Source organism: Orcinus orca, chromosome 4 (assembly GCF_937001465.1).
Source record: "Orcinus orca chromosome 4, mOrcOrc1.1, whole genome shotgun sequence".
NCBI lineage: Eukaryota > Metazoa > Chordata > Mammalia > Artiodactyla > Delphinidae > Orcinus > Orcinus orca.
The window spans coordinates 14,157,148-14,178,846 of NC_064562.1; the positions used below are offsets into that span (position 1 = coordinate 14,157,148).

Consider the following 21,699-nt stretch of genomic DNA (forward strand, 5'->3'; position numbering starts at 1 on the left):
TTAAATCCTAATTTCATCTTTTTGTAAATAAGTGACCTTAACTGAATCCTTAATTTTTATGTCTATAAAGTAATATTGGTAACAGCACCATCTCATAAAGTTATTTTGAGTCTTAAATGAGATCATGTATGAAAAGCTCAGTACCATGGCTGACGCATAGAAAGTATTCCAAAAAATGTAAAAAAAAAAAAGTTCTATTCAATGTAGGAAATGAATATTATTGTAATTTTTAAATGATTTCTTTATTACAACCTATGTTGATATGTGATGAGTGGATATACTTTATTTCTAGTTTTCCAGAGAATCTGTATCCTGAAATATATCTGTATCAAAATTTCATCTCTAGTTTTTGGTGACCACAGCTAACATTCAGATAACATTAAGTATTGGAGTGGGTGAATATGCAGGAATACCTGAGTTAAGTAAAAGGAGTTACCAGTCTTAAAATATAGACTGTTGCTATTAAGAACAGGAACAACTTTTCAACTTTCTAAGTACTATAATCAAAAGACATGTGAGTCAGATGGCAAAAAAAAAAAATAAAGAAAACAGAAAGGTGAAAAACCTTCATAAAGCAGAAGAGAAAATTATATGGCCTGTAGTATATATGAGAGAATCTGGCCAAACAATAAAAAACTTCATATCAACTTATTGACCTGCCCACCATGCACACACTTGATATTAAAAATAAACCTCCAAGGAAAGACTTTTATTGGCTCGGGTCAGACGACCAACTATTAACAATTGCTAAACCAGAGAGTCAGAGTCATGAAAAAATTTGGATGATTTGGAACACTTGTCTAGGGATGGAAAAAGAAAGCATTTCTCCAAAAGGAGGGATGGGGTTCGTGGCCATGCATGGTCACTGGTAGAAATCAGTGTGAATAAAAAGAAAAAAAAGAGAGAGAGAGGAAGGGGAGAGAAGAGAGAGAGAGATAAGAAACACTATATATAGTACAAATAGTACTATAGTATATTAGTATAGTTTAAACTATAGTTTAAGTCACTGCCCAGGTCGGAAGATAAGATACAGCCACCTCCTTACCTCCTCCAAATGCTTTTTCGTTACTGTTATTTCAAACCCCCAAACACTAGAATGCTCTAGAATTTTTCAATCATTGACTGTATTTAGTTATGTTTAAAGGAAGACATAATTAAGAAGAAGCTGGAAATTATATATTTTTAACTGTTTGTCCAGAACATTGTTGAAACAAACTAGTCAGCAGGTTTTGTTGGTATTCCAGTAGTAAATATTTTGACTAGTCAATACACCAAAATGCTATGTTCAGGCTGGCACTAACAGATGTCATTTGTCAATATTTAGGCAAACTGACAGTAGGTTCACCAAACTAAAAAAACAACTCCAAGGGAGAAAAAACCCTGTGTTTACTTTGGCAGTTTAAACGTATTAGTCATGAGTAAGATCATGTCCTAAAAGCTATTAATTTAACTTAGAATTAAGTAATATAATAGTAAAAGACGGATAGCACATTGGAAATTTAGCTTTTCACTTCGTTTTAGATCTCTTTTTCCACCAATATTATTTGGTCTAGGGAAATAAAACCTTGAAGAAGTAATTAGAAAAAGTGCACGTCAATAAATGTAATTGAGGATAGACTTCGGTTGACCTCAGAAGAGAACAAAATCTCAAAAGAAATTTCATAAGGTTTTAAATTTGGCAAGAGGACTACAATATCTCTGATAACTAGACTTTCAACGCATTTGGATTTGCTAATTGGATCTAAGTTCTAATTAGACTTTTATGTAACTAAAAATGACACATCACTGTATGAATTTAATGTGCTTTTGCAGTTGAAACCAACAATTAGCAGCCTTTTTCAAATTATTTTAATAAGAAAAATGCTGGCTTTTTGTTTACATTGTGACATCCATTTCTCTTAAGATATATTGTATACATTTTAGTTTTCTCAAATACCATTTGTGGAGCTCAAAGAGAAACTTGAGTTTTAATGGGAAGCACCCAAATTGTTTATTTGTGAGGGAGACTTGCCAGTATGTTAATGACTTCAGAAGCCACAACAAAACGCAATGCAAGGAAATAATAGTCTTTCAGAGGAAGCAGCACAAATAACCAGGTGCCCCTGTAAACCATTCAGTTAACCAAAACAGTCTTTGAATATGACTAAAAGTCTGTTACATTTTTAAAGCATGCAAGTATGGAATAAGTTCCCAAATGTAAAGGCTCATGGAGCTGGTATCAGGATTAATAGTATGATGTATCTTCCCAAGATGTGCATTGCAAAATTCTCTTTGCAGCTTTGCTTCTTCGGCAGATATCTGCTAATCCAAGTCACAGCACCTCTCTTTCCTCCTTACTTTTGAATTGAGAGTCACCCATTTTTATCCCATTGTGATTTATAGGAAGTAATTTTAAGACTGGTAGTCCTCAGGTTTGGATATTACAAGACATAAGAACTACGTGAGAATGTAAAATTAAACCAGTATTTTGGAGAGCAAAGAGCAGTTAATCGTTGCAAGACTTTAAGGAAAAGGCTGCTGCCAAAGTCTTCCAGACAGATTGATAACACTGACAAAAAAGGCAAATTACATTGTTTTATGTACTGTGAATACTTGAAAACAACAAAGCCATATAGATGATTTTTTTTCCTCAAGTAAAAGCTGTAACCCCTCTAACCACATTAAAAATCTTACAGTTTTATGTTCCGTTAAAAGCAGTGTAAGATCTAATTAAAACCACTGAAACTGTAAAAAAAATCTAACTTGTGTAGTAATTGGTATATTAGAACAGGCATTATGCTAGAATTATACGTGCTCTTATTTTTCCAATTAGTGTATTACTGGGACTGAGTTATTGGTGTATTTATAACTCCTCATTAAGTCACATGTCCTCAGTGAGTCCCCTAAAGCATGTTGGATACTGTCATATGCCATATGATGATATTTAAAAGCAGGAGATAGCATAGCATTTTTGCTTGCTTCATTTGCTATTAAACAGGAAAAGCTGCACAGGACACTTCCTGTTATCAGTGACTTCAAGATTTATCCCACAGTTCTCTGAAAGGCCTATATATAGGTGATTGGACTGTTCTTCAGGCAGAAAAGTGACCAAGCTATTTCATCTTTCAGCTTGGGTGCTGGACTCCTGTCACAGGGCTGAATGGGTCCCTGACTGACAAGAAACTGGAGAATAACATGCGTGGAGTGGTCCTACGTGTGGTGACTGTTCTGGTAGGTCTGATCTGCCCCTTGCAGTTTTGGCTTTTAGATGTTCCTTTATCCTCCATTTCTTTATGTTTCATTAACTGATGTCATAATACTAAAGGAGCTGACTATGCATTCTAAGGGATTTGTAATGGTCATGTTTTCCAACCTTCAGTTTATGGGGATCAGAATCAGATTTTTACAGGCTTTTCCTTTAATTACAGTACTTTTGTCATAACTTTCTTAGACATTTTAGGCCAGATTTCCATCCTTCTCTACAGTTTCCTACACATGATAAAGTGAAGTTATCTCTCAGGCATTCTCTCACTGAAGCTCTATGGTCTATGTAAATGAAGATAACCATGCTAAATAAGGGTAGGTTTGATCAAACACAGTACATTCAGTAACACTAAAACATTAGCAGACTAAGAATATTTTTCTGGGAAGGACCTACTTCAAAGTAAAAATCATCCAGTTGTTTCGTAAATAATATTTATTACCAACCGTATTCAAGCTCAGTGCTGATTTCTGGGGACAGTGATGGTTAAAATGGACAGATATAATTCTGTCTTAAAAGAGCGTATCATCTAGTGATTCTGTGGCTATTACATGGGATTATACATGTGAAACATTTATTACAAATTCATTTACTTGGTATAAAAAGCAATAAATGGTAACTGTTATCATTATTCTATACATTATTATTTTCTCACATGATACACAAATAAAATAAGATGTCAAAAGAAATAGTCTTCAACAGTAAAATACTCACATGGGTACTATCTAAATAGCCATAAAACATGAAGACATGTATTCTCCCTGCCTGTTTCAACGTGATTAACCTTGTGCTACTTTATAGTACGTTTCAAAATGGAATAATCCATAGTTATTAACTTCAGTTTTTTTCAGAAAAGCCCACTTGTTTTTAAATTTGAAAAACTCTTTCTTATAGGCTAAAAAAATTGCAGAATTAGTAAACAGGAGAAATGGTCTTTTTTGGTATGTTGATGCTAATAGATGTTTATCAAGGTTTCTAACAGCAATAGCTGTCCTTTGTACATTGTTTAATACAATTTAAGCAGACTGAACATAATTTCATTGTCTAAAAGAAGGATCTGTGATATTCTCTATAAAAGGAAATTCAAACGAGTAATCTATCCTCCCTTTTTGCTGCCTATAATTGATTTTTAGTTATTGTTTTAATAAGATTTTTACTGTTTGGCAACTAATTATATTATGAGTACTTGACAACTTAATTGTGAATGTGCTTCTATATGTATTCAAACATGTAGATAGCATTGGCACTGATGTGCTAATATTAAAAAAAGACATTTAAAGTACATTAAACTGTAATAGTCTCTTCTCTAGTGATTAACATGGAAACTCAGGTGAAAACTGTAATAAAAGACAATATATGTGCTTTGCTTTTGTCTTTGACATTCATATTTCAAGGCAAGCTAATCGCATTTAGTCATTAAACAAATATTTATTTAGTACTTACTATATGATAGACTTGGTAATGGGTTATCCATCTTATATGCATATTCATACCTCAAGGTGTGCAAAGAATCTTACTGGAGAGAAGCACATATAACGAAACAGCTAAGATTTATTAATTACTTACTATGTGCCAAATACTCTACTAAGTCTTTTTCGTCTGTTATCTTAATCAGTCCTCACAGTATTTACAATAAATAGATAGTATTCTGATCCTAAGAATGTGGTTGAAGAAACTGAGACATACAGAGGTTGAAATAAATGTGGAAGATTATACAGATAGGAAGTAACAGAGAGAACGAGGATTCAAATCCAGGATCTGACTGCAGATCTCTTAACTTCTGCCTTTTTTTTTTTTTTTTTTTTGCGGTACGTGGGCCTCTCACTCAACGGGCCTCTCCCGTTGCGGAGCACAGGCTCCGGACGCGCATGCTTAGCGGCCATGACCCACGGGCCCAGCCGCTCCGCGGCATGTGGGATCTTCCCGGACCGGGGCGCGTACCCGTGTCCCCTGCATCGGCAGGCGGACTCTCAACCACTGCGCCACCAGGGAAGCCCAACTTCTGCCTTCTTAACATTATATAATCTCTCTCCTCCAACTGTGATAAGTGTGCAAATTGAGGTAGCTATAGGATTTTCTTGATAGTTAGAAATGCTTAACTCTGAATAAGATGAAAGTGAGTTTTACTGGGAAAGCTTCACAGAACCAATTATTTTAAATTCATTTCCAGGCTGAGCAGAACGATTGCTGTTTTGTGCTTGAAATGGTACTGCCTCACACAGTGTTAATACCTGCATGCCCCAGTCTCACCTTCATGATTCAGAATGGTCTGTTTCCTGCAAGCTTAGCCGAGCACATATCCTGAATATGACTAGTGAATGAAGATATGGAAACAGTCTCTTTCCCCCAAGTTTTCTGTGGTGCAACATGGATTTATCAGTTGGGTGCCCAGTTGAGTAAAAGGTTGTTACACTTTTCACACTCCCACAGTATACAGCCATTGTACTTAATAATTTCTCAGGCTTCCTGACTCTTCCCTGTAATTCTTATTTGAATGGAAACCAGCCATGACTTTCTTATTTATTTCTTACAAGCACCTTTCCAGGTCTAGCTCTTACTTATATGGCCTTGCAAGCTTCCTCCACCCAACACTGAGAATCACTCTTTCCTAAATCCACCCAGCAACTCTAAAATCACAATGTCAACTAAACCCTGAAACTCAGATTTGGTCTATATTGGACTTGATTTAGCAAGCTAAACACAACCCCCTTGTATTCCAAGTATTTACCTCCAGCCATTTCCAGAAGGGAGAGAGAGGAGGGAGGGCTCATGTGTAAAGCCCCTGAGGGAAGGTCTCTCAACTTTTATTCCATTCTAACTGTGATCTAGTCCCAGTTACACACACACACACACACACACACACACACACACCCTTTACTTCTTAGGAAAGTTATGCTATCGATGACACACGGGTTCATAAAATTGATTTTTCTTACCTAAGTTTTGAAACTCCTATCCCTATCACTATTAATCTTAAACTAAATATTTCAGCACTATATTGTTTATGATGCCAGGGGCAAGTGAATGGTATTCAAATGGTTAATTGAAGAAAATTAAATAAAGGAATTATTAACAAATACTTTAAGGTTAAATAAGTCAACAAGGATGTTGAAGTGCCAGGGCCTAGATGCACAGCAAGCCTTGACAACCCTGAAGACTGATGTGACGTGGGAGAGAGCAGTATTAACAGATCTAGCTAGAGCCATGGGAGAAAAATCATAAAATAGTAGCTGTGACCTTTGTTATGGGAAGAGGATGGAGAAGGAGAATCAGTGTCAAAACAACATTCAGGCAGTGAGGAAATGGAGAGGAGGTTACCCCAATGTCACTTTTCCTATCTTTCCATCTCTTGCCGTTGTTTCCAATTGCAAATACAACCAGAAATCAGAGGGCAAGGGAACCCAAGTAATGAAGGCCATGAAGGTCAGCTTTCCAGGTCACAGAGCAGGGCAGTGAGGGACTGGAGGGGAAACGGGAAAAACCATCACCGGCATCTCTTATTTGATCAAACCTGTTAAGAACTTTACATGTGTTAACTTATTTAATTCTTATAAAAACTCTACAAGAGATGCACTGATTACATTAAAGGATGAAAATAAGGCTCAAAAGAATTAATTAAATCTCTGTGTCCATATAACTAACAAGAGCCACAGTTGAGTTTCAAGCCCACAGATCCTGGTTCCAGTGGCTATGTCCTTAGCCCTCTGACATTCTGTCTTTGGGATCAGAACGAATTCATATTAGGTTTAAATTAAATATAAATATTGAGATTGCAAATGTTATTGGATTAGTAATTTAGGAACATTTTTTAAATGGCATCACATAAGGATGACTTTATATTCAGCCATCACCAAAGCCATGTAAGTGTCTTAGAAATGGAGAAAAAGAAAGAAAGAATGTGAATAAAATTCCCTCTGCTAAACTCTGTTTCCATATTTGGTGTGCTGATCTCTACGTCTTACCAAGTGGGCCAAGTGTCTTATTATGAGGCACTTATTAAGATCATTTTTTTCCTTTTCACTTTTAAAGTTGTATAAGTATGGATAGCCATAAATGACCAATTATGGCATTCAATTTTTTCATGGTAATTCACAAAAGTTACTGGAAACATCACTGAGTTATAAATATCATCATCATAATAATGAATACTTAGGAAAATAAAATGGAAAGAAGTTGGCAACAAATGAAAAGAAAGATTTGAGAAGCTATCCTGTAAGAAAAAGTACAAGATATCTGAAAAACATAAACTGGCATTTAGAAAGAGATCACTGATAAATAACTCTTATTTTCTTGATTTGGTTTTGCCTAAAACAGACACATCGCATCTCTGATGAAAGATGAACTCACTCATAAATTGATTTGAGAAGTATTTATTGAGTATCTTTTTCTAGGTGCTTGGGGTACATACAAAACAGAGAAAGATACTGACTTCGGGGAGTTTCATTCTAGCAGGACATATACAGCGCTAAGAATATTTCTGAAAAAATGCAATGCCATTGTTCTACATTGAATATAGTGTACAATGCAGTATTCCTTTGCCTAAAACTACCATAAACATAATTGTATAACTTTATATACATATATGATTGGAAATTTATGGTAGAGCTGTGGTGGTGCTTTTTCTGTATTTTATAAATTCAAAAACATACAGTTTTTCATATTTTAATATCTTTGAATCAGGATGCATCTTTCAATTGATGTCTTCTTGCAGTTAAAATTGGCAGCATTTTTTGTCTTTATTAGTTGTAGGTAAAACAATTTTGCATCTTGCAAGTGAAAACATTTTAGATTAAATAATATGTGGATGGTATCTTTACAAAATTTATTAAGTTAATGGATATTCCTGGAAACTTCATTTAACAAAACTGAGCATGAAGCCATCTTAAAGAGACAGACTATTTTAAAGAATACCTCCTGAAGAAAAGAAATAACACTAGGAAATGAAACCAATTTAAAAATATAGGAGAGTAATAGCAATGAAAAAAATTACTATCTAAACTAAAAATGTCACTAGACTCATAGAAAACATGCCAAGGCACATTTTTCACAGACCTAGAAAAAAAAATTTCACAATTTGTATGGAAACACAAAAGACCCCAAATAGCCAAAGCAATCTTGAGAAAGAAAAACGGAGCTGGAGGAATCAGGCTCCTGGACTTCAGACTATACTACAGAGCTACAGTAATCACGACAGTATGGTACTGGAAAAAAAAACAAATATAAATCAATGGAACAGGATAGAAAGCCCAGAGATAAACCCACGCACACATGGTCGCCTTATCTTTCATAAAGGAGGGAAGAATATACAATGGAGACAGCTACATGTAAAACAATGAAATTAGAACACTTCCTAACACCACACACAAAAATAAACTCTAAATGGATTAAAGACCTAAATATAAGGCCAGACACCATAAAACTCTTAGAGGAAAACATAGGCAGAAAACTCTATGACATAAATCACAGCAAGATCCTTTTTGATCCACCTCCTAGAGAAATGGAAATAAAAACAAAAATAAATAAATGGGACCTAATGAAACTTAAAAGCTTTTGCACAGCAAAGGAAACCGTAAGCAAGAGGAAAAGACAACCTTCAGAATGCGGCAGAATATTTGCAAATGAAGCAACTGACAAAGGATTAATCTCCAAAATATACAAGCACCTCGTGCAGCTTAATATCAAAAAGCAAACAACCCAATCCAAAAATGGTTAGAAGACCTAAGTAGACATTTCTCCAAAGAAGATATACAGATTGCCAACAAACACATGAAAGGATGCTTAACATCACTAATCATTAGAGAAATGCAAATCAAAATTACAATGAGGCATCACCTCACATCGGTCAGAATGGACATCATCAAAAAGTCTACCAAAAAAAAAAAAGTCTACAAACAATAAATGCTGGAGACGGTGTAGAGAAAAGAGAACCCTCTTGCACTGTTGGTGGGAATGTAAATTGATACAGCCACTATGGAGAACAGTATGGAGGTTCCTTAAAAAACTAAAAAATAGAACTACCATACAACCCAGCAATCCCACTACTGGGCATATACCCTAAGAAAACCATAATTCATAAAGAGTCATGTACCAAAATGTTCATTGCAGCTCTATTTACAACAGCCAGGACATGGAAGTAACCTAAGTGTCCATCATCGGATGAATGGATAAAGAAGATGTGACATATATATCTCAGCCATAAAAAGAAACGAAATTGAGTTATTTGTAGTGAGGTGGATGGACCTAGAGTCAGTCATACAGAGTGAAGTAAGTCAGAAAGAGAAAAACAAATACCATATGCTAACACATATACTTGGAATCTAAAAAAAAAATGGTTCTTCAGAACCTAGAGGCAGGACATGAATAAAGACACAGACGTAGAGAATGGACTTAAGGACATGGGGAGGGCGAAGGGTAAGCTGGGACAAAGTGAGAGAGTGGCATGGACATATATATACTACCAAATGTAAAATAGATAGCTAGTGGGAAGCAGCCGCATAGCACAGGGAGATCAGCTCGGTGCTTTGTGACCACCTAGAGGGGTGGGATAGGGAGGGTGGGAGGCAGATGCAAGAGGGAGAGGATATGGGAATATATGTATATGTATAGCTGATTCACTTTGTTATACAGCAGAAACTAACACACCATTGTAAAGCAATTATGCTCCAATAAAGATGTTAAAAAAAAAAAAAAAGAAAATACACCAAGGCAGCTTATATTAAAACTATACCACATAAAGCAAAGTCTACACTCTGTGTTGAGAAAGGTAAGTTTCCCCAAGCAAATCACCATAAGAAGGGTGTAGCAGATAGGTGCCTACTGAGCCATCATTTTAAGAACATTTTCTTTTTCCTAAAATATTTTCTTATTATTAGTCTCACTTCTTGGAATTATTTTAGCAGGCCTTATTTCCCTATGAAAATGGAGATGTTATCTGAGATCAGGGAAAGGTAAAACAGTATTGTATAGTACACCCTAACTATCAGCTTTGACTCAATAACTATTGTTGAACATCTGTTGTCAGCTAAGCACTGTGCTAATCCCAGAGAGGCAAAATTTAAAAAGATACAGTCCCTGCTTTCAAGGAGTTCCACATGAACTATTTTATCAACATTATTAAGTTCTCTATCAGAAAATAGGACCTGCTTGTGAAGGACTCAGAATTAAATACACTTGTGGGGGGCCTGGGAAAGAATGATAAAATAGAGACAGACAGATAGAAAGAGAAACGTATGTCACAGTCTTTTATGATCTAATCTCAACCGCGACATCCAGGACCAGCTTCGTGGGTTTACAGGACAATTTAATTTCTCATTTCACTGTGTCCTTTCATTCAGAACTATTTGTAACTCTCTGTTTTTATTTTATAATTATTTCATTAATGTTAGACTCCCCCTCTAAGCTGCATACCAATAAAACACAAGTTGGTTTTCACATGCAATATCAGGTATATAGAAGCAGGTCAGTAAATATACGTTGAATGAACAAATTAAAATATTCTGATAGCCTCTGTGTGTGTGTGTGAGAGAGAGAGAGAGAGAGAGAAATGGAGGGAAGGAAGGAGGGAAAAGAGGAAGGGAAAAAAGGGGAAAGAAAAGAAATAAAGAACTTTGTATGTAATTACGAAAATAAGAACAGGAAGGACACAAGACTATGCCTGAATAAATAGTCTTAGGAGTCCTCATTCTTTAATTTCCATCTACTAAGTCTAAATTTCCAAAAGAGATGGCAAAGGATTATGCTATTATTAAATCCTTTGACATAGTTGTTACTAGGGAATGACTTACATGCTTTTAAAGTAAAGAAGTAGAAAGCTTTAATTTAAAACATCAAGAATCATTCATTCATATTATTAAATAGCAAGTTCACATTTGGTGAGAAGTTACAGATCATAGAATCATTTAATATTCTCTTCGTCTTAGGGGCACTCATTGCTTGGCTTTTGTTCCACAATATTTTGTTTCCATGTGGACTGATACTTCCTAATTTATGTTCCCATGAATTATGTCAGTATAGGATGGAGCAGTGTACTTAGTTTCTTCTGGATGTACCATTTAGCAAAAGAGTAAATAATATGCAATTGATTTCCTTATTGGAAGTACTTCAACCTGTTTCCTTGCTTTTTCTCCACCTAGTCTTCTCTCTGCAACACAGTCATACTAAAAGCCATTTGTCATATACTGCAAAGAGTACTAGGTTTATAGTCAAAAGACATCAGTTCAAGTTCCACCTTTTCTAATTAATAGGTCATTGAACTTATGGAAGCCAGGGAGCTATTCTGAACCTCAATTTTTCTGTCTGTAAAAGAGGAGTAATAAAACTGGCCCCACAGGGTTATTATGAATGTAAACAGCTTAAACTATGTGGAAGCAGTTAGTAAAGTGCAGAGTGTTTCTAAATATAAGATGTTATTATGTCTGAGTAGAACAATGATGTGTAAATTAACCAAAGAAAAGAATAAAATGAGCATGAGTGATCATGAAGGCATAATTAATCATTATCATCAATCTTCAGATTTTTGTGGGAAATTATTTAAAGGACCCTGAGGCAGACAAGCAAAACATAAACTACAGAATCATGATTTTTGTCCACTCACTGTTAACTTTAATTTGAAAATCTGCTAATGAGAACAACAGCAACTCTCCTCCTAGTGAAGATGGTGCTTCCTAGAGAAAAAATAACACAAATAACTGATACAAAAGAACATTCAAATAATAAACTGTACAAATTTCTAAAAGTCTGGTATGTCAATTACATTGTCTCATAGGAATCATGTTTGGTTTCAGGCTAGCTTTAAATAGACTCTATATGCTAATATATAACTAGGAAATATACTAAGAACAGCCTTGAAATGTCATTTTGCTTAGTTTTTTGCTAAGGACATTGTCCACGTTTTTGCTACTTGGAGACCTTCAGCATTTTGAACCCCTACAGAGCTTTAAGCTTTCCTGAGTCTCAGCCTTTGAGTCTCCTGAACCTAGAGGCAAATTTAGGGGCTGGGAGAGTGAGCTTGATAAGAGGCTCTCCTGGCAGGCACTCACATCAAGGATATGGGAAGGGAGTTGGTGGCCATCTCTTATAGCTCCCACAGCAGTGTCTGAAGAGGGCTCCTTTCAAGTGTTAATAAACACTAAAGTTTGGTTCAAAGCTCCAGGCAAAAATTACAGATCTGGCAGAGGACATTTCCCATGGATACTGTCTTAAATAAACTAAGCTAAAATTCTCAATAAAATCCGTTAAGTGCCATGTAATAACTACCACATTGGAAGTACACGATATAACACTGTGATAAAGAACACTGTCCCTGGAGGAGTTCCACTTCTGAGGTGGCAGGGTGAGAAGTTCCATGGACCCACTCCCTAGCAAAATAAGCAACAGGGCAAAAACTAACTAACTAAATAAGTAAGTAAATAAATATAAACCATTTAAAGTCTCTGGAAATTTCCTAAGGGCATACTGAAAATGAAGTAACACTTAATCAAGAAAATCTACTAAAACTCAATAAAAACAACAGGAGTCTATAGTGTCTCAGCCTCATCTTGCTCCTTCCGCTTCCACCTCACTTTCTGCCTTACTCAGCTTGATGGAAGCTCCAGTCCAAGTAGGTCTGGCCAAGAAGACAGGGCTTATTCTCCCTTAAAAGTTTCCAGTTAAGGGTTATCTCAGCTGGAGGCTGCTAGGATTTTTCTTGCCATCCAAATGAAATTTGAAAAGGCTAAATTCCTGGTGAGTGTGACCAAGGGTTTGTAGGCTCCCTTTCCTCACCCAACTCTGACCCATAGGATGCAGTCTCAACCCCAGGTGTGGCAGACCTAGAATACTGGGGCCTTGATTGCCATCACTCCAGCTTGCTCCAAGGGCAGGGGTTCCATGCCAACTGAGGTAAATGGAGAAGACCAGAGGCTGCCACCCAACTCAGTACCCAGAGTTGTAGCACAAAGACTTTGTCCGAGGGAGAGGCAGTCCACAAGAAAAGAGAGCCCTTAAACATTCTCCAGTTATTTGAAACAGAGCATGGGGAAGTTCAAGTCTATGGCTCCTCTTAATTAAAAGCAACAAGCTAAATCGTAAGCCAGAGAGCTCACCAGAGAAAACCAGAAAAAAGAGATAGCTAAGGATATCCTTCCTGAGGTCAGAATAAATTTTAAAGATTAACCCCAAAAATGACCCCTACCAAAATTTATTTTCTTCAAACTACTGAGCAAACCCAGGGAATTTTTGAAAACAGTAAAGCAATCAGTCAGTAATTAGTGGAGCTTATGGCTTAATGACCGTAATGAATATGACACACATGAATATGGACACAAACATCCTCAACAAAATGCTAGAAAACTGAATCTGGCAATATATGAAAAGGACTATACACCATAAACAAGTAAACTTTATCCCAGGAATACAAGGTTGGCTCAACTTATGAAAATCAATCTCATATACCATATTAATAAATAAAGGAATAAACCCACATGATCATCTCAACAGATGTAGGAAAAGCAGTTAATAAAATCTTAACACCCCTTCATGATTAGAAAAACAGTCAACAGTCTTGTGATAGAAGGGAAGGAATTTTCTAAACTTGCTAAAGAGCATCTATAAATCCACAGCTAACATCATATTAATGGTGAAATACTGAAAAACCCTCTAAACCCCTAAGGTCAGTAACAAAGACTGACCTTAGACGTCAAAACTGACAAAGACGTCAGTTCTCGCTATTTCTGTTCAGCATTGTGCTGGAGGTTCTAGCCAGCCCAGTTAGGCAAGAAAATTAAGTAAAAGAAATGAGATTAGAAAGGAAGAAGTAAAACTATCTCTATTTACAGATGACATGGTCTTGAATTTAAAAAACCCTAAAGAATACACACACGCACACGACTAGAGTTAATAAATGAGTTCAACTGCTTTGCAGCGTACAAGATCAATTTACAAAAATCAATTGTATTTTCACACACTAGCAATGAAAATTCCAAAAAAGAAATTAATAAACGCATTTTCATTTAAACATATCAAAGGGAATAAAATAAATAAAAATAAACAGAACAACTTCAATATTTGTACACTGAATGCTACAAAACATTGTTGAAAGAAATTAAAAAGTCCTAAATATATGGAGAGATAGCCTATAGTCATGGATTGGAAGACTCAGTATTGTAAAGATGGCAATATTCTCCAAACAGAACTACAGATTTAATGAAACCTCTATCAAAATTCTATCTGACTTTTTTGTTTTGCCATAAATGACCAGCAGATCCTAAAATTCACATGGAACTGCAAGAAAATCAGAATAGGCAGAAAAAAAACAAAAAGAAAAAGAAACAACGGACCCACAAAATCTTGAAAAAGAACAGTAGGAAGACTCACACTTCTCAGTTTCAAAACACCTAAAAGCTATGGTAATCATACTGGTTCAAGAACAGACGTTTAGATCAGTAGAATAGAATCGAGAGTCCAAAATTAACCCATATATCTGTGGTTAATTGATTTTCAACATGTGTCAAGATCATTCAGTCGGGGAAAGAATAGTCTATTCAACCAGATGCCCACATGCAAAAGAATGAATCTAGACCCTTACCTCAAATCATGTACAAAAATTAATTCAAAATGTGTCCTAGACTTAAATGTACAAGCTAAAACTATAAAACTCTCAGAATAAAACATTAGATGTTAATCTTTGTGACTTTATTTTGGCAATGGATTCTTAGATATAACACTCAAAGCACAAACAACCAAAAAAAAACAGTAAGTGAATTAGATTTCATTAACATTAAAAATGTCTATGTCCCAAAGGACAGAATCCAAAAAAAAATGAAAAGACAACCCACAGCATGGGATAAAATATTTGCAGATCATGTGTCTGATGAGGGACTTGTATTTAGTACATATAAAAATAAAGTTATAATAACGACTCAATGTGAAAAAAATAAACCAATTAAAAATAGGCAAAGGATCTGGACAGTTTTTTATAGAAGGTATATAAATGGTCAATAAGCATATGAAAAGATTCTCAATACAATTTGCCGTCATGGAAATCAAAATCACAATGAGCTACCGCTTTACACCCACTAGGATGGCTACACATCAAAAGGACAGATAATAACAAGTGTTGGCACAGTTGTGGAGAAATTGGAACTTTTGTATGTTTCTGGTGGGAATGTGAAATAGTGCAACTGCTTTGGAAAACAGTCTGGCAGTTTCTCAAATGGTTAAACACAAACTTACTGTGCAACTCAGAAATTCTACTCTAGGTATGTTCCCAGGAGAAATGAAAATGTATGTCCACACAAAAACCTGCACACAAATGTTCATAGCAGCTTTATTGATAATAGCAAAAAATAGAAACAAATGTATATCAACTGATGATTGGAAGAAGAGTGGTATACCTATAAAATGGAATATTATTTGTCAATAAAATGAAATGAAGCACTGATAACATGATACATTGATGAACCTTGAAAATACGCTAATTAAAAGAAGTTAGTCACAATAGATCACATTATATGACTCCATTTATATGAAATGTCAGGGATAGGCAAGTGTATAGGGACAGAAAGTAGATTAGTGGCTGTCTAAGGCTGGGAGAGATTAGGGGTTTGAGAAATGATGGCTAATGGGAACTGGATTTCTTTAGGGGGTAATAATGTTCTAAAACTGATTACAATGATAATAGCACATGTCTGTGAATGTACTAAAGCCGCTGAATCGTACACTGAATGGGTGAATTATATGGTATGTGAATTATATCTCAATGAAGGTATTAAAAAAAAAACAAGTCTGGAACGAGATTATATTTCAATCTCCAGGTCTCCTATCTGTGAATTTAGGCCAAGTATTTAAACTCTTTATGATTCTGTTTCTTCATCTTCAAAATGGAGATAACAACATTATCTATGTCATAGAGCTGCTATTAAAATTAAAGGAACTAATAAATGCAAAGAAGAAAGGACTTCTAACAGAGCCTGGCACATAGGAAGTGCTGTACGTAGGTGTTAGTTCTTATTATGCACAGGGTGTTAAAGGAGAACATAAAAGAAGCATCTATCGAATGTGTAGGGCAGTGGGAAAGGCTTAAAGGGTGACACAAATTAGTTTTGAAACATAGGCAGGGATTATCAAGGCCTAGATAAAAGGGAAGGAATATCCAGCAGTGTAAAGAGTATACACAAAAGTATGCAGACATCAAGAATTTAAAGTATCCTATAAGTAAACTGGAGTATCACCTGAAGCAAATGAAATTGAAATGCAGCCTGTGTTTTAGGTATTCTTTTTAAAGAGCTCCTTCAGAGACAATTTAAATAGAAATTTTCTGTGAGAATAAGGTTAGCATTACATAATTTAGATAACATGCATCAAGTTAAAAACACCATCGTTGAGACCCTGATCTAGACTGAAGATTAGGTAAAATGTTTCTCATCTTTATTATTGAAACAGTATAATCTGTACACATAGCTCTGTATGGTATACATATTTTGTTGTCTGTTCTGCTGCTGGTACCCACCTTGTGTGAGAGAAAAGGGGAAAATGTGATTTTTATAAACAGACACTTGAGGAAGACTAGCCTATGCAAACAATGTAATTCATAGCAACACTGGCATATGTGTTCACTTCAATGCTGAGTGAATAAAATCATCATGAGAATTGATGCATGACAGTGGCTTGACAATTTCTTATTCTTTCTCATCACACCAATTCTTAAGATGATAGCTGTCATGCAGACATGTGAATATCGCTGTTGGACCGAGCTAACCGTGCATGACCCAACTTTTTTTCCTTTTGCAAGATGAAACCTGAATTCTTAGACTAAACAGTGAATAAATGTTTCAGAGATGTGTTATATAATTTACTTCTGAAAAATAGAGTTACTACTTGTCTCTAGAAGTTTAGAAAGATATTGACATAGTCATTTGCAAATTCAAAGATGTAGAAACAGTAGGTCTATGTTGACTTCCATAACCTCTGCAATATTCTAGCCAATATCATATAGCACTGCATTGGAAAGAAATCCCAATGTTAAGGTGACCTTGAAGTTTTAAGTTACTTTTTGCTAATGCAGTAGTTTTGGCATAGTTAACAAAACCAGTTCTATATATAATTCCTCAGAAATAAATATAAGTATAAATATGAAAACTAGAGAAATGCTTCTGATACAGATTTTACTTTTTAGAGTTACAAAGGAATATATTAATGAATTAAGAGCCATTAAATCTTACAGATAATGTTACCAGCCACCATTTAGGGCACACTTATTATTCTTGGTGTTTTAATCTTCATGGAGCCCTCAGGATTATTATTTGTGTTTTGTTGATATGGCTGAGACTTAGAGCTAGTTAAATAACTTCAAGTTACAGTTGTGGCAAAAATAAGCATTGAATCCTTGTTTGTCTTGCTCCCCACAAGCCATGATGGTGACAAGAACAGGACTAAATTCCTGTTGCCAACAACTAGAAAATTGAGCAAAGTATGGAAAATAACTTTCAGACATTGGTCAATATGTAAATAAGGATTTTGATTCCTAAAGGTTGGAAACAACGAAATGCTTCCAACAATCACCCCAGATCTTTGGCTGATGGCAATTTCCAGATTGGAGGCCCACGCATATAGATCCAAAACAGACTGTCAGCTTTACTGAGTGGAGAAATTAGAGATCAAAGTTTGTGAAAGCTGAGGAGGTTGGTATTTGGAGGGACATGTTTGAAAAGAGAGAGCTATCTGAGAAGAATACTTGCAGGAAGGGGGTCAGAATGACATAGGGGTCATTTTGAGTCTTGGCTGAGTAATAGATCATACATACATCCAGAGAAACTGTACAATGCTGGGGAAAGAAGGACAAAAAGCATATCAATTCCCTTTTTTTTTTTTTTTTTAACCAACTAAAGATATAAACCTTTATTTCACAACTTTGTCATAATTTATTTCTAATGAGACATGTACTGGGGACATAGGTTTAAAATAACAGAGACTTTTGAGAAAGGTTTCATTTTGGGGGGATCTTATTATACCAAGACTTTAAAAGGGTATATGAAAAGCATGTATTCACCTTTGAATTATGTAGTAATTAACATTTAGGTGAGCAAACACATAAAGTAGCATACTCCCACACATCTTGCTCTATCAGTGTTTCTTATGTTGCTTTGACCTCTTAAAAGTTTCGGCTTTTCATTAGGAAGATGCATATTCATTTGCCACTTCTGAACTCCAGTAGCATGTTGATTTTGTTGATGTTTACAGCTGATATAAATTAGCACTGGGTAAACAGATGCAAAAAAAAGTCACAGAAAGTTGTCCTTGCTTATATCTTTAGAAATCGTCCCAATCAGGCGGGAAAACCAATGTTTTTAATTCAAATGTAACAGTTAGATTTCATTTTACAAAGGAAATCAATTTTGAGAAAACCTTGTATGCTTTCTCAGTCCCTCTCAAAGAGCTAAGGAGTCAGATGGCAGCCTTACCAGTGAGGAAACCAGGCCTCAAGTGGCATTTGGATTCTTTCAAAGGCACAGTAACAAGTTTGACCAATAGGGGATCATTCATCAAGTCACTATCCATTGCATTAAATGGGACTCTAGTGTGGTCTGAAATGAGAAAAGATGCCTCTAAAAAGCACCCCGCGTGGGAATAGCTTACTCATCTGTCAGCTTCCAGAGCACAAACAGCTATTAAAAGTCAGCTCCCTCTGGGGAGGTAGGAAGCAGTCAAGGAGAGAACCACCACACCGATGGAGGCCCCGGAAATGGAAAAGTTGGTCAAGGAAAGGAAGGCAAATGCATACTCTCAGAATACACCCCTTGGGTTTTTTAATGATCAGTCGAAATACAAAGAGGTTTGGATTTTAAGGTATCTTTTCACAGCATCTCCACGTAAACTGTGTATTAATTATTTTAACCTGGAAACAAAAAGGCCATAATGCTGAAAGGTGGATTTGTGATTCTTGCATGTTTTAAAACTTGGAGCAAAGAATTTCAGTTTCTCTGTGTGATGGAAGTTAGCATGAGGAAATGAACTTTACATTTTTTAGGGGTTTTTTTTTTTGGTAGGTTTGAAGGTGGGTTTTTTTTTTTTTTCCTTTTCTTCTTTTTATTTCCAACCATTGCTAGTGGCATGAAACGGGAAAATGAAATGTTTGCACTAATTTTTTTTCCCATTGATTCTTACGTAGAATAATGTACTCTGCAGTTCAATTAAAAATAACAAGCTGCTGTGTTGCTCTGAGCCAAATGTAATCTCCAAGACCATGGTCAATAAAACACTCAAGAAAATGAAGTATTGAGGCTGAATGGTCTGAAGTCTACTGGGGAATAAAGAAGCAACTGATTAGCATTTGAAAGCAAGGTCTTTTAATTTTTTAGAAGTCAAAGGGAATAAGAAAGTGATCACTTATCAAGAACAAAGAGTTTGAAAAATATCTCACCTTTTTTTTTTTTATGGGTCCTTTCAAAATTTTAAGAATGACCTTTGAGGGTTTTCCTGGTGGCACAGTGGTTGAGAGTCCGCCTGCCGATGCAGGGGACACGAGTGCATGCCCCAGTCCGGGAATATCCCACATACCGCGGAGCGGCTGGGCCCGTGAGTCATGGCCGCTGAGCCTGTGCGTCCGGAGCCTGTGCTCCGCAACGGGAGAGGCCACAACAGTGAGAGGCCCGCGTACCGCAAAAAAAAAAAAAAAAAAAAAAAAAAAAAGAATGACCTTTGGTCATCAGCCCCAAAGAACTAAGATGCTTTTCTATACACGTAATGTTACGTTTGGGAATACTCCTAGAGTACCTGCTGAAGAATGTAAGGATAAATGGACCAATGCTCAATGCTTTTTCAGTCTAAGTGACGTTTGCTCCATCCAGTGAAGGATGTCATGAGAGTAAGTGTTACGACTGGTTTTATGCTAAACATTCCAATCTATTATGCAGTAAAATATAGTGATGGGAAAAAGTTTCATACATCTTTACATTTTTCAGTAAACCTCCCTCTAATTCCTTAATATGTGTCCCCATAATTAATTCAGTACTGTAGTCCATATCTAAAATCCTGATAAGAGCTAGCACAGAAGTTATTTTTAAATGCCTTTTATTAATTTGAATAACTTGTAGTAATCTTCTTTTATACACTTACTAATTTTTGAAACACAGAATATGGTCTTTGCAGCTTTAAGCTCAGACTTCTCTACCTTCTGTAAATCCCCCCAGATTTGTTTCTTGCTTTTAAATATCAGCACCTTTCCGCTTTCTACGCTTCTGTTTCTGCCCTCTATGCAGGAGATCTTTTAAGTTTCCCACTGTGCTTCGTAATAAAATCAAAAGAAAAAAGCATATCCTTCAGAAAGCATTCAGCTCACTGGAAATAGAAAACCTGTCACCTTATTCTTAAAACCTCAGATCAGGCGGGTCAGTGGCAGAAATAGTGAGTGCAGTTTTGACAAAGGGTATGGAGTGGGGTTAGCAAAATTATTATGTACCTTGTTATCTCCAGATGTGTTTTTAAGGAAAAGACTGTCTTCGTTCAGGAAACCCGCTTGGTACTGTTGGGAGGAAAACTTTTCCTCTGCCCTTTTAGGTTCATACATTTAGGGGCCTGTGAATTAACTGACAACAGGAAGAAAGTCAAGGTTTATTTACACATGCACATGGAAGTCACTTAGTAATTTAGTCATGAGTAACTTGCTGAATATCCAGACAAAGGTAAAGGTTTATATACCAGCTTAACAAGAGGGGCGGAGGTGGAGTTCAGGGCTTCAGAGGGAAAGTAGGAAGGGTCTGTTGTTGGATTTTTTTGTGCACGCTAATGGGAACAAGTAGACTGTCTCCTTCCAGGAATTTGCAGGAAACTCCCTCCCTGTGAATAGGTTTAATGGCAGCTGCATCTTCTGGAGGCTCTGCTTTATTCAGATAAGGGAAGTTCAGATAAGATTTTGTGTTTTCACTTTAACATAATCTTTATGCCAAAACTGTAATCCCATCAATATGCTGACTAAAGTTGAAGTGTGACTTGGAAGAAGAAGAAAGTATAAATAGTTCTACTTTAGAATAGAAAAGGAGATATAGAGTGGACAAAGAGACAGAAGAGATTGATTTTGATACTACCATGTGTTAAAAGACTATAGCCCAAGTTCTTTCTCTTTTATATACCATGTAGTTTCTGAACATCCTACCCAACCCCAAACACACATACATACCCAAATGCTGATTCAGGCAGTCTAAATTAACTTCTAAGAATACAGGCTTTATCTTATCAAATTATAGTTTTCTCCGGATATATGCCCAGGAGTGGGATTGCAGGGTCGTATGGTAGTTCTGTTTTTAGTTTTTTAAGGAACCTCCATACTGTTCTCCATAGTGGTTGTACCCAATTTACATTCCCGCCAACAGTGCAAGAGGGTTCCCTTTTCTCCAGCATTTATTGTTTGTAGGCTTTTTGATGATGGCCTTTCTGGCCAGAGTGAAGTGGTACCTCATTGTAGTATTGATTTTCATTTCTCTAAT

General features: G+C 36.0%; 1 protein-coding gene across 3 annotated transcripts in view; it reads left to right on the top strand.

The window, feature by feature from the left end:
• The window catches only part of GRID2 (glutamate ionotropic receptor delta type subunit 2), a 1,386,623-nt gene that overhangs the window by 1,008,917 nt on the left and 356,007 nt on the right, over nt 1-21,699 (top strand). For 2 of the 3 annotated variants that reach the window (XM_004276975.4, XM_049709175.1), the window contains exon 9: nt 3,109-3,210. The exons of the other annotated variant lie outside the window; for it this stretch is intronic. In XM_004276975.4, the coding sequence (XP_004277023.1) occupies nt 3,109-3,210 (102 nt within the window). The remainder of the gene's footprint in view (nt 1-3,108; nt 3,211-21,699) is intronic. 3 annotated transcript variants of the gene reach the window in all.